The following is a 12,820-nucleotide window of genomic DNA, read 5'->3' on the forward strand; positions in this document are numbered from 1 at the left end:
AGGCAACACTTTACCAGTGGGAAACACCTCAGGAGGCCTCTTGGAGGCCCCAAAATTGAACATGGTCCAAACATTTCCAGTCACTGTGGAGGAAATTTCTCTCCAAGACAATCAAATAACCCAGTGTCTAATGTAAAGAACGATACTGCACTAGATGATAGAACAGCTCTGATAGATGGATCAAAAAATTCCAAAAAACACCCTAAAACAAATATTTTGGCAGACTTCCATAAATGAACAAACCAAAGTTTAGAGTACGAATTAATGGTGATGTTCTAGAAGGCCTGGTAGACACAGGTGCAGACATGACTACAATTGCACCAAAATTATGGCCTCTTCAAGAGGTAGATGTCCAACTTCTAGGGATCTCAGGTAAAAGAAAGTTTGAGATGGGTTGAATGCATAGGGCCAGAAGAACAGAGAGGAAGGCTGAAGCCATATGTGGCAAATGTAGCGGTGAATCTTTGGGTCCAAGATCTGTTACAACAGTGGAATACCCAGATTAAAATTCCTACAATCTCAGAAATGGAATACAGACCAATTCATGTTTCTGGGAATAATATTATAAAATTCTATAAAAAAAAGTCACCAACCATTCAGGCTGTACATAAACAGAGCACAACTGCCGTTGTACTCTCAGAAGTATCAACGGCTCTATCTTTAAAATGGCTAATGGATAAACCTTTCTGGGTTGGACAATGACCTATGACACAAGAGAAAGTACATGCTTTAGAACAGCTGGTTCAGGAGCAGTTAAATGCTCAACACATTGAAGAATCTACCAGCTCTTGGAATTCTCCTGTATTTGTTATTAAGAAGAAATCTAGAAAATGGAGACTGCTGACATATCTGAGAGTCATTAATAAATTAATTCAGCCTATGGGCTTCCTATAGAATGGGATGCCCTTGCCCTTACTCTTTCTGTTACCCAAAGAAGGGCCTATAATAGTTATTGACTGAAAAGACTGTTTCTTTACCATACCATTACAAGAAAAGGATAGAAAAAAATTTGCCTTCACAGTACCTAATTATAATAATTTCCAGCTAGTCAAGAAATATCAGTAGAATGTCCTCCCACAGGGAATGTTAAATAGCCCTACCCTGTGCCAATATTTTGTGCAAAAACTATTGGAAATACTTTGTTAGAAATTTCCCAAATCCATAGTTTACATAGATGATATCTTATTAGCTGATCCAAAGTTAGGTACCTTAGAAAACATGTTGGAAGAAGTAAAGAAAGTTTTGCATTACTGGGGACTAGAAATTGCTTCTGAAAAGATACAACGAGGAAATTCTATTAATTACTTAGGATATAAGATATACCTCCAAAAAATTAGACCTCAAAAGGTACAACTCAGTAGAGATCGACTGCAGACTCTTAATGATTTTCAAAAAGTGTTAGGAAGCATTTCCAACTTACAGACTATCATTGGAATACCTGAAGATGGACTAGTAAATTTGGCTAATACCCTAAAAGGGGACACAGACTTAAACAGTCCAAGAGAATTATCAGCTGAAGCTGAGAGGGAATTGGCTCTAGTATAAAAGAAAATACAAGAAGCACATGTGGATCTTGGGAATCCAGAACTTAACTGCATTCTAGTCATATTCCTTTCAAGACAATCCCCCACAGAGATTTTGATGCAGGGGGGAGATATTATATTGAAATGGATATTTCTACCACATAAACCGAGTTAGAAGTTAAAGACTTATGTAGAAAAGATCTCTGATTTGATTCTAAAAGGAAAATTAAGACCGTCAATTGACAGGAATGAACCCAGCAGAAACTGTAGTACCTTTAACTAATGAGGACATTTCCTCTTTATGGAAAGATAATGAATATTGGCAAAGAGCCTGAAGTAACTTTCTGGGAGAGATTGACAATTATTATCCCAAAAGCAAGGGAATAGAATTCATAAAAAGAACTGAATGGGTCCTTCCTCACATTGTACAGCAAAAGCCAATCTTTGGAGTCTGCACATTCTATACTGATACAAATAAATCAGGCAAGGCAGGATATAAATCAGGAGACTTAAGTAAAGTAGTTCAAATGCCCTACTATTCTGTACAAAAGGCAAAACTGTATGCCATTTTTATGGTACAAATGGATTTCACAGAACCCCTCAATTTAGTCACTGATTCTCAATATGCAGAGAGAATTGTTTTACATGTTAAAAGTGCAGAATTTATTCCTGATAACACAGAGTTAACTTCACTATTTATACAATTACAGGAAATCATCAGAAATAGGGAACATCCTATAAATATAACACACATCAGATCCCATACAGGTCTGCAGGTTCTCTAACACAATGTAATGATGAGATTTATCAGTTATTAATAGGTAATGTGCTAGAAGCCTCAGAATTTCATAAGAAACACCACGTAAATAGCAAGGGTTTGAAGAAGTTCTCCATCACTTGGCAACAAGCTGAGGAAATTGTAAAACAATGTCCCACTTGTTCCTTTTAAAACCAAATTCCTTTGCCTTCAGGAAGCAATTCAAAAGGGATACAAAGAAATAAAATTTGGCAGATTAAAATATGTACACCATGCCATTGACACCTATTCAGGATTTCAATGGGCCACTCCTTTGAGTTCTGAAAAGGCTGATTCTTTGATTACACACCCATTAGAAGTTATGGCCATCATGGGAATACCTGTACAAATTAAGACCGACAATGCCCCAGCATATGTCTCAAGTAAAATGAGACAGGTTTTTGCGTATTACAATATAAAGCATATTACAGATATACCATACAATTACATAAGCCAAGCTGTCAGAGAAAGAACTAATCGAACTTTAAAGGATATCCTAAATAAACAGAAAGAGGCAACAATGACCCCTAGAAATAGATCACATAATGCTTTATTAACCTTGAACTTTCTCAGTGCTGATGAGAAAGGGACAACAGCTGTGGAGAGACATTGGACAACAGCAAAAACTCCTGAGATAAACCAATCAGTTTACTTCAAAGGTATGTTGACCTTGGAATGGAAACCAGGATATGTCCTTCAATGGGAAAGGGGTTTTGCTCTTGTTTCTGCAGGAGAAGAAAAGCTATGGATACCTACAAAATTAGTAAAAATTCAGTTCAAACAGGAGAAACCTCAATGAGGAGAAATGATAGCTCATCCACCGATGTGACAACTCTACAAGTTGTAAGAAAAACTCAACAAACAAGGGTCAGGGCAGGGTTCTGTTTTGTGTTTACAGAATAATAGTAATATCCATCTTTCAGAAATCATAAGGCCTTGGATACCCAGTCATCTACAGCAGAAGGGAAGGACCTATTGATACCAATATACACAGGGTAATATCTCACTGTCTAACATCATTATCTCTTTAACTCTAGAATAGTTGTGGTCCTGATTCAATCAAACACTCAAGCTTGCTTTGGAATTGGAATGTGCCTCTCTTCTTATCTAAACCCAAGCATATTGCTAAAAGAAAAAAATTAAGAGATTCTGTCTCATATCAGAAGAGCTGCCTGGTGTGGGACAGAAGAAAACCAATAATCTAGAGACCATTGTTGTCAAGGTTCTATTTCTTTCCATGCTTGTGCTTGCTTTAGGAGAATTTTTTCTTTATCCAGAATAAATCCAAATTTTCCATTTTGATACTGATAATGTTCAAGTTTTCCACAATAAAAAAAATAAGTCTTTCCAATAGCAATCTCTGAAGCTTCCAGAAGGAAGATGGGGCCCCACAACAACAATTCTACCTAGTCCAGAATGATGCCATGGTACCCATGAACATTTCTCAATGATCAACTTCGGACTGAAAACTCTCCAGGACAGTTCCAACATGAGATGGTCCATCATACTACACTTCTAGCCAGAATTTCAGACAACCTTATCCACTACTCTGAGACTGGCTGCAGAATCTGCAGCTAGTCATGTTGAGACCTAACTCTCTGAGCTTTTTTACAGGACCCACAGAGATACCATTGCCCCCTAAATAGTTGGAAGCAATCCTAAGAAAATGATGCCCCCTCTCCCAAAGTTTTCATTATTCTCTGAGTTATGGATAATGGTTATAAAGTTGGGGGTGGAACAATAAAAATTAGACTCAGTATTCTCCTTAAGAAAAGAAATAGAAGAATGGATAGGTATAGGATATTAAGGTAGATTATTATGTATACTGGTAAACTAATTTAGTAAAATATCAGCCTTAGATAATTTGCACTGTTATAGATTTTTGTATATTGGTACAAATGTAAACTATTTTTACATTCTTATTTAAGATAATTTGTATATTGATACAAATGTAAAATTCTATTTGTCATACCATATGTATGTTATACCTCTGTTTAGGATATTTTGTATAATGATACATATTTAGGATTGTTGTCATACTGCACTATACATTTTTACCTCTGTTAAGATATTTTGTGTATTCTCACAATTTTGAGGTCATCATCCTTTTACTGTACATCTGTTCACAGACTGTTTACAGTGTTTATATGAAGCCTTAGTCCTTATGTTATTTAGGTAGATAAGACTTACAGATTTATAGTTACCTATGCTTGTCATTTCTATAGTTATGTTAGTTAGGTTGTCTAGATTTAGATACATATGGATAGGTAATCTTCAAATACTTCATAGACCTAGAGGATATGGCATTTAAATGTTTTAATAACTTAGAATTCTCTTGATGTGAGATACAATTGCTCCTGGCAGCACCAATCTGGTCCCGAGAGAATGTTGGGCTTCTAAGACACTCCATTTGGAAGTTTGTCTTCTTCCTGGTGCAAAATGGCCTGCTGGGCAAAGAACTGCCCTTGCCTCAACTGCTGACAGTATGAATGCTGTCTTTTCTGGACAAGTAGGACACAAGGAAAAGTGACTACTTAGCCTTGCCAAGACAGGGTAAGGTGGTCTTTCAAAATTCCCCTGCTTCTGACAATGGTCTGTCAGATATTCTACGTCTGTAGCCAAATTAGATGCCCCAGAGGTACTGAGAAACTTTAGGTGACTGTCCAGGCTGCTAGCTGTCTCTGTCCATTCTCGCAAGATTTTTTTAAAATTGCTTTAGTGCATTTCCTATTTTCTAAGGTATTATAGTCCTTCTCTGGTTTTGATGGGGTTGAAGACTGATGGTTACAGTTACAACTTTCTTATATCTTAGCTAGAACATATTGAGTACTACATTCAGATTCTTCAGGATAGGAAAGCTTTTGGAATAATCTCTGTAACAAGCCATTGACCTATGTTTTGGATATCTCTGGATTTTAGTATGTGTCTCTTGTTTGATGTTGTTCTTGTTGTTCTTGGTTTTAGTTCCATTTTGTTTAGGTCATTACCCTTAATTTCTCTTGGATAATACTTGATAATCATTCCTATTGTATATCGTTTTGTGTTAGGTTAGAATTTTCTTATTTAAACAAAAGGGGGAAATGTAGTGGGTAGCTGTTCTAGCTATGACCTTGAAGCACCACCCTTAATGTGGTAGCAGGTAACTGTTAAACCTGCCTATGACCTTGAAGCACATGCCCCTGGGGCATGGCTGCTCGGGACCTTTAAGATCTGGGATGCACATATGCGGCTTTCTCTTCACTCCTTCATGGTTTTGGATGCTGGAGACAGACCAGGCGAAAGAACAGCGCAGGACTGTGCCTCAGCCTTCTAGGACCCTGCAATCTGCAATAATTCCTCTGTTCTCTACAGTGAGTTTTCTTTTTCTAATAAATTCCTTTGCCCTTTAAGAAGACTCTGTGGATTGCTAGAAATATCCAGACCTATTGTTCTATTTGCCACTGTCCTTGGCTATGCCCCAGAACTCAAAAGTAAGACCCTGCTGCTGAATACACCACTTACTTGAGTTATAGACGAAATGAAGCTAGTATTAATCTGGAAGCTTCACTCCTACTGGCTAGCTGTCATAGTTTTGGAAGGTGCTGTGCAAGCTTCTGGAAAAGAACAATAATCAGTTTTATCCAACTATGAACCCTGAAAACTATAACAGCCTGGCAAAAAATGCCTACTGATGCAAAAGTAATATAAATGTCATAGGTGTAAATAAATACTTTCTGATTAGATTTAAGTCTGGCTCACCAAATTGAATTCCATATCTACCACCTAAAGTGGTGCCAAGAACCTTTGACAAGAGGTATATAGGTTTTAGGGGACAATCTACAATTACTGAATTCCTAAAGACTTATCCACAGTGCATCAGTCAACCCTCATTAGAGAAGCTTTGTTTTAAATAGGACGGGGATTAACACAGTGACCAACAGCTAGCTAAATATAGAAAATAAGAGCCTTCAGAGTGCTCAGCCTTAAATTGGGAATCTTTACCATACTCCTTCCCACCAAGGCCCAAGGATCACTGATGAAGAAAGTGCAGCCTGTAAGAGCCAGAGGCAGTGAATGATTTTTGGAACATAGTCCAAGATTGGAGTTGTGTGACAGGAATTCTGAGTGCCTGTGAGAAAACTTCAAAAAAACAGGACAAAAGTCTTATGACCTCAGTTTCTCCAAAATCACAGAATTGTTCTTGCAATTTATTTTGTACTCCTTCCAAGTGTAGCAGATACAAGTGAGATTACTTCAGATTATTAATTTCAACTGGTTACTGTTATTTGTTTATATGCCTCTATGGAAAATCATTTCTATAGCTTTGTCTTTGTGATTGTATACTTTACTCAGGTGATTCTTTTTAAGCCTCAGAGTATAAATTGTCTGATGTTCAGAATAAAATTTGACTTGCATGAAAATTTAGTCCATATCATTTATCACTTCATTCTCTCTGTCCCAAAGCCTCCAGATGGGTAAACAAATGACTACCATGAAACAGTTTTCCAGACAACAAGACAACTGCACATGTGAACTCACAGCAGTTCTGGCAGTGTGCACAAGACCTATGCAAGCTCAAGCTAGATAGAACCCCCGTAAAGAGGGGAAAGATATTCCATAAGTACTACCAACAGTTGAGGAGCTACTGGGAACTGATAGTTGGCAGGAAAAGGAGCATTATTTTTTTCTAAAAGCGTTGCCCCAGGGAAGATAGAGTATGCTCCTGTGTGCAGCCACACATCCAGGAGTATATAGGCAACACTAATTGGGTCACAAAGGTCTGTTTTTAAAAAATGAGGAAAAAAAGGTAAATAGTGTGATAATTTTTTTGTCCATTTGATACAAGCCAGGGTCATCTGGAAATAAAGAATCTCAATTAAAAAAATGTCTCCATCAAACTGGCCTATAGGAAAGCTTGTAGAACATTTTCTTGATTAAGGATTGATATGGGAAAGCCCAGCCAATGGTGCGGGTGGTGCCATCCTAGGCAGGGAGGCTAAGAATGCAGGCTGAGCAAGCCAGTAAGCAGCATTCCTCAACAGTCTCTGCTTCAGTTCCTGCCTTGAGTTCCTGCCCTGTCTGACTTTCCTTCATGATGGGCTGTAAGATGTAAGCTGAAATAAACCTTTTCATCCTCAAGTGCTTTTGGTCGTGGTCTTTATCCTAGCAACAGAAAACAAACGAGGACCAGCAGGTGTGGAATTGGGAATGATCTGAGAGGAGTTAAGGAAACAAAACACAATTCATTAAATTCTCAAAAGAAATTTTTAAAAAGACAACATAATTTAAAATTAAGTAAAAAACTCAAGTAGATAAGATATTTATCAAAGAAAGATAAAAATGAACAACAAACATATAAAAAAGATCAACATGATTTTGAAATCTGACCAAAACTACAATGAAATACCATTTCATACTTATTAAGACAGTTTTTATTTTAAAAAATAAAAAAAAAGTAAGACAGGAAGGACAATTAGAGGGGGTAGAATGTTTTAGTGAGTATATGGAGATACGTAAATTTAATTTTTTAACTTTTTTTATCCCCTTTCCTTTGGATGTCTGTGTGAGGCTGTTAGACGCCCTGGAGCTAGAGTAACAGACAGAAGTGAGCTGCAATGTGGGTGCAGGGAATTGAACCTGGGTCCTCTGAAAGAACAGTCAGTGTTTTTAATCCTTGAGCCTTCTCTCCAGCAACCCCCGCCCTGCCTTTTCCTTTGCAGATAAATTCTTCCTATATAGGTCAGGATGCTTTCAGATCCCCTGACCTTCATGTATCCAGTGCTTGGATTGCAGGTGTGTACCCTGATAGCAGGTGAAAAACTCAAATGGCTGTACACTGTTGGCAGAAATTTAAAATTGTATAGCTAAATTGTAAAACACTGTATTTTTAAAACATAAATACAATAATATATAGCTCACCAAATATACTTAGAAATGTATCTATAAGAAATAAAATCGTCTACAGAAAAGCTTTTACCTAAGAGTGTATATATATGGCTTCTAGTTTTTGACTACTGTGAATAATGCTGCCATACAAACATTTATGTGGAAGAGTTTCTTTCTTTTTAATGTTTAGATGTTTCCCCTGTGTGGTGTTTGTGAACCATATGCTTCAGAGCCAGAAGAGGGAGACATATCTTATAGAACTGGAGTTACAGATTGTTGTTAACCACCATGTGGGTACTGGGAATGGAACACTGGTCCTCTGCAAGAGCAACACATGCTCTTAACCACTGACAGAACCATCTACTTTTGAATTTACTTTTACTTTCACTGGCGTGTGTGTGTGTGTGTGTGTGTGTGTGTGTGTGTGTGTGTGTGTGTGTTACAAACTCTACATTAGAAACCATATTGTGAAAGTCTACTGCATTGGTAATTGCCTGTAATCCCAGCACTTGAGAAGTTGAGACAGAAAATTGTGGAATTCAAGGTCATCCTTGGCTACACAGTGAGTTCATGGACAGCCTTGGCTACAGGGGATCCTGTTACACACACACACACACACACACACACACACACACACACACACACACACACACACACAAAGATACAACAACAAAAAAAACCTAAACCAAACTACTACTACTGAAGAAATCATATGGTTAAATGTGTCTCTAAGGCAAGTATATTTATTAATATATAATTATATATATGTAGAAACACACCTATATACAACATATGCAAAGAATTAGTATACTAATAATTAGTATGGTATAATTCCCTTTCTATATTGGTAAGATTCATAAACTACAAAGTCTTATGATCACAATAAACAAATCTATAAAATACTAATGATTAGAACTTCACGTACCCAAGGCACCAGTAGCGCTGTCCTCAAATCCAAGACCAAATACTTAAAAGTTCATTTTCTTACACAGTTCAACCAAGTATCACAGGGTGAGGTCAGTCTCTTGATGCCCTAATCACTTGGGACTTTATATTACATTACATTTCTTATTTTGTCCTGTGTGCAGTCAGAGCCTCATGCATGCAAAGGAAATAATATTATTTAGTCTCACCATCTACAATCACACATGGACCACAAAAAATATACACAGATACCATATTTACCACAACTGAATAACTGATGCTATTTTTCTGAGTTTTGAGGTTAATACGTGGTCTTCCAACAACCCTCCACAAATATATTCTCATTTCTCAGGTCGTGGCAAGATCATAAATCATAGATAATGCCAAACACAAGCATCAGCTTATCAGACTTTCAAAGCTTTGCATTTTCTTCTCTTCACTCAACAAGTACAACAGGTACCAATGAAGGACACAGAGGATGGCTTTCAAGACACACTGTTATTACTTCAGTGTCATGATGACTCAGAGCTCACTGTCTCTTTGTGCTAGGAGTGTGCTCAGTATCAGCCAGGGGAAGCTTTAGCAGGATGGTACTAGTCACCACCTTATTTGTATGCCTTTCTTTAAAGCAAAACTAAAATATAAAACCAAACTGTATCTAATCTAGAACTGTCTTGATAATTTTATTTAAAATTTCCAGAGCAAAGTACAAACAATCTATAAATACAATGAATTATTCTCTCACTCTAGACCCCCAAGGGGATTTTTAAACATTTATGATATTTTCAGATAGAATACTATTCCACTGAAGATAATGAGAACCAATACAGAAGCTCTCCCTATGTATTCTTACTGCAGTTAGAAGGTACCACCAGAACAAGGGGATTGTTCAGTTCACACTGTTCAATGAGCAGCATGTATACTATCAATTTATAATCCGTTGCTTGGAGGGCTATTCAAAAGCACCAGAAAAATAACATTTAAAAACTGTGCCCAATGCTCTAACTCCTCAGTTATGAGGTTTCTATAGCCATTTGAAAAAACAAAACAAAAAACTCAGATAAACCAGAAAGGGACTAAATATGAAGACATGCATGCCTTCCACGGCTCCTCTGAGCAAAGTCCTTTGGATCGTGGGTATAGCCTTTGCTGCTAAGACTATCTACAGAGCAGCCCTCAGCCACAGGAGACTACTTAAAATAGTTACTGGGTTGGTGAGATGGCTTAGTAGGCAAAGTCCGAGCTCAATCCCCATGACCACTACGATGGTGAGAGAGCAAATTGTCCTCTGACTTCCACACACATGCAGTAGCATGCACATGCCCACAGAGAGAAACGAATTCACACACTAAACAAATAATGGAATAAAAATTTAAATTCAAGTTTCTTAGTTACACTAGCCACATTTCTAATACACAATAATTACTGCATTGGACAGTGAAGACACACAATATGCATATCACCACAGGACATCCTATTAGCATCACGAACACACACTGCTTCAAATAGCAGTCTCTCAAAGTCACAGAATGTCAAATTGCCATCATATACTCAGTTTTTTGAGAATTGATACTGTAATGGTAATTTTAGGTATAGTAACCATATGTCATTGCTTTTCTAGAACCATACAAATATTTCTTAAATTTGTATTACTTTCTATAACATGGGCCTATGAAAGTAAAAGTAAATGCAACAATTTCAGGTAAGGCAGGGCCTGGCAGCAGCCCGACAGATATACCATGTTTTTTAATCTATTCATCAGCCCATGAACATTTTTAGTAAGACTTTGTATATAAATGAGACAAAATCCTTTGTTATATATACTATATTGGGATTCTTGCTGTCAACTTGACTACATGTGGAATTAACTAAAACCCAAGCAGCTGGGTATACCTGTGAGGTACTGTTTTCTAGAGCTGGCCCTGGTGATATAAGTGTGGTTGACCTGGATCTGAGGACCTGAAAGCAGAATTGGCCCCACTCCTTGCTGCAGGCTGCACTGGGTGAGCTAGCTGAGGTGGTGGTGGAGAACTTGCCTGGGTAGTGACCATGAGGGAAAGGCTGGTGGACTGACTAACCCAGCTACCACCCAGGCCCAGAACCAGGGCTGATTTGGCCCACTCCAGTATCCACCAAATCTATGAACTGTTGGAGCATGTGAAGGGGACAAACCTACAGATACAAAATGGCAGGATCTACAAGACACAGGACAACAAGATATTGAAGAAGAACCTCAGTGAGAGCCCATTGGAGGTAGTGTAGCAGAAACCAGAGGCGCCGAGGCAATGAACATTTGCAAGTAAAGATGAATGAACTAAAGGGTAAACTGTGAATCAACATGCCACAATGCAGCTTCTCCTACTTTTGTTTTGTTGTTTATTTGGTTTAGATTGGTTTTTCTTTTAAATTTGGTTGTTTATTTGGTTTAGATTGGTTTTTCTTTTAAATTTGGTTTTGATTGGGGGGGTTGCAAGGACAGAGGATGGATGTGAGGGGACAGGGAGATAAGTGGGATAGGAATATGAAACCCACAAAGAATCAATAAAAGTTAAAAAAATGGCCATGAATTACAATGAGAATACACACTGTCATATGTGGTCATTACACTTGCAGTGGCTCATCTTCATTGTCAACAGGAGTGGATTTGGAGTACATAAGGCATATGATTCTGAGTATGTCTACAGGGGTGTTTTCAGAGAGATTTAACTAAAGAATAAAGATCCTTCTTGAATATGAAAAAAATCATTTGAAATCTAAAGATCTACCTTTAATCTGGGCCATGCCTTCTGCTGGCATCCTATATAAAGACCACGGAAGAAGGGAGCTTTGCTCTTTGCCTGCTTGCCCTCACTTTCCCTGGCAAGCTCATTCCTTCAATGACATTAGATCCTACTTCTTCAGAATTCCAACATATACTAAAGACCAGATGAGACATGAGCCCCATGGACTACTGGATTATTGGACTTTCCATTGGTAGACAGCCACTGTTTGAATAGCTGGACCACAGCCTGTAAGCTGCTCTAATAAATCCCACATTTATTCTATCAGTTCTGTTCCTCTAGAGAACCCTGAGCAATACAAATATGTACCAAATTTTGATGCAAGAAAAAAAATTATAGAAAGCAGCCTCTGTATATAGTGAACAATCCATAGAGTTCTTCTAAGCAGAGCTTCCTTTCTTGGGAACTCTGTTGTACTACCCCTTTCCTGTGTCTGTTTGCTACTCACCATGCTCCAGGTGAATCTTCATGCCCCACTGTGTGCCCTTGTTGGCTCCTGGCACCGTCTCCGCTAAGAAGGGAATAAACCCTCTGCACTACTACTCGGACCCCAACTCCAGACCATGGGCCTGCTCTTTGGCTTTCCACAATGTCCAGAAGAGAATCCTTCAGGGGAGCACCAACTGCAAGATGTAGCTCTGCCTTGTCATGGCCGTGGGTCCAGCCTGTGCCAGTGGTGGTCAGACCACTACATGTAATCTGTCCAAGACATGCAAAAGGAGTGGTTTAAGTTTGGCTTATAGTGTCACGCTGTCAAAAAATAGTGGCATCATGAGGTAACTGCCAAAGCACTGGCAGTGCACTAAAGAAACATAAACATAAAGACAAACATGTAGATCTGGCATCTATCCTGCTGAAGAGTAGAGGTGGGTAAGGGATACACAGCAAAGTTTTTTTCTACTAACAGTACCAAGTAGACAGTCCTACTATTA

The 12,820-nt window shown here is 38.1% G+C and overlaps 1 protein-coding gene across 4 annotated transcripts in view; it reads right to left on the reverse strand.

The window, feature by feature from the left end:
* The window catches only part of Spidr (scaffold protein involved in DNA repair), a 297,019-nt gene that overhangs the window by 91,885 nt on the left and 192,314 nt on the right, over positions 1 to 12,820 (reverse strand). For all 4 annotated transcript variants that reach the window (XM_052739948.1, XM_052739949.1, XM_052739947.1 and 1 more), the window contains exon 10: positions 12,337 to 12,587. In XM_052739948.1, the coding sequence (XP_052595908.1) occupies positions 12,337 to 12,587 (251 nt within the window). The remainder of the gene's footprint in view (positions 1 to 12,336; positions 12,588 to 12,820) is intronic.

Source organism: Peromyscus californicus, unplaced genomic scaffold, assembly GCF_007827085.1.
Source record: "Peromyscus californicus insignis strain IS unplaced genomic scaffold, ASM782708v3 Scaffold_16__1_contigs__length_79575227, whole genome shotgun sequence".
NCBI lineage: Eukaryota > Metazoa > Chordata > Mammalia > Rodentia > Cricetidae > Peromyscus > Peromyscus californicus.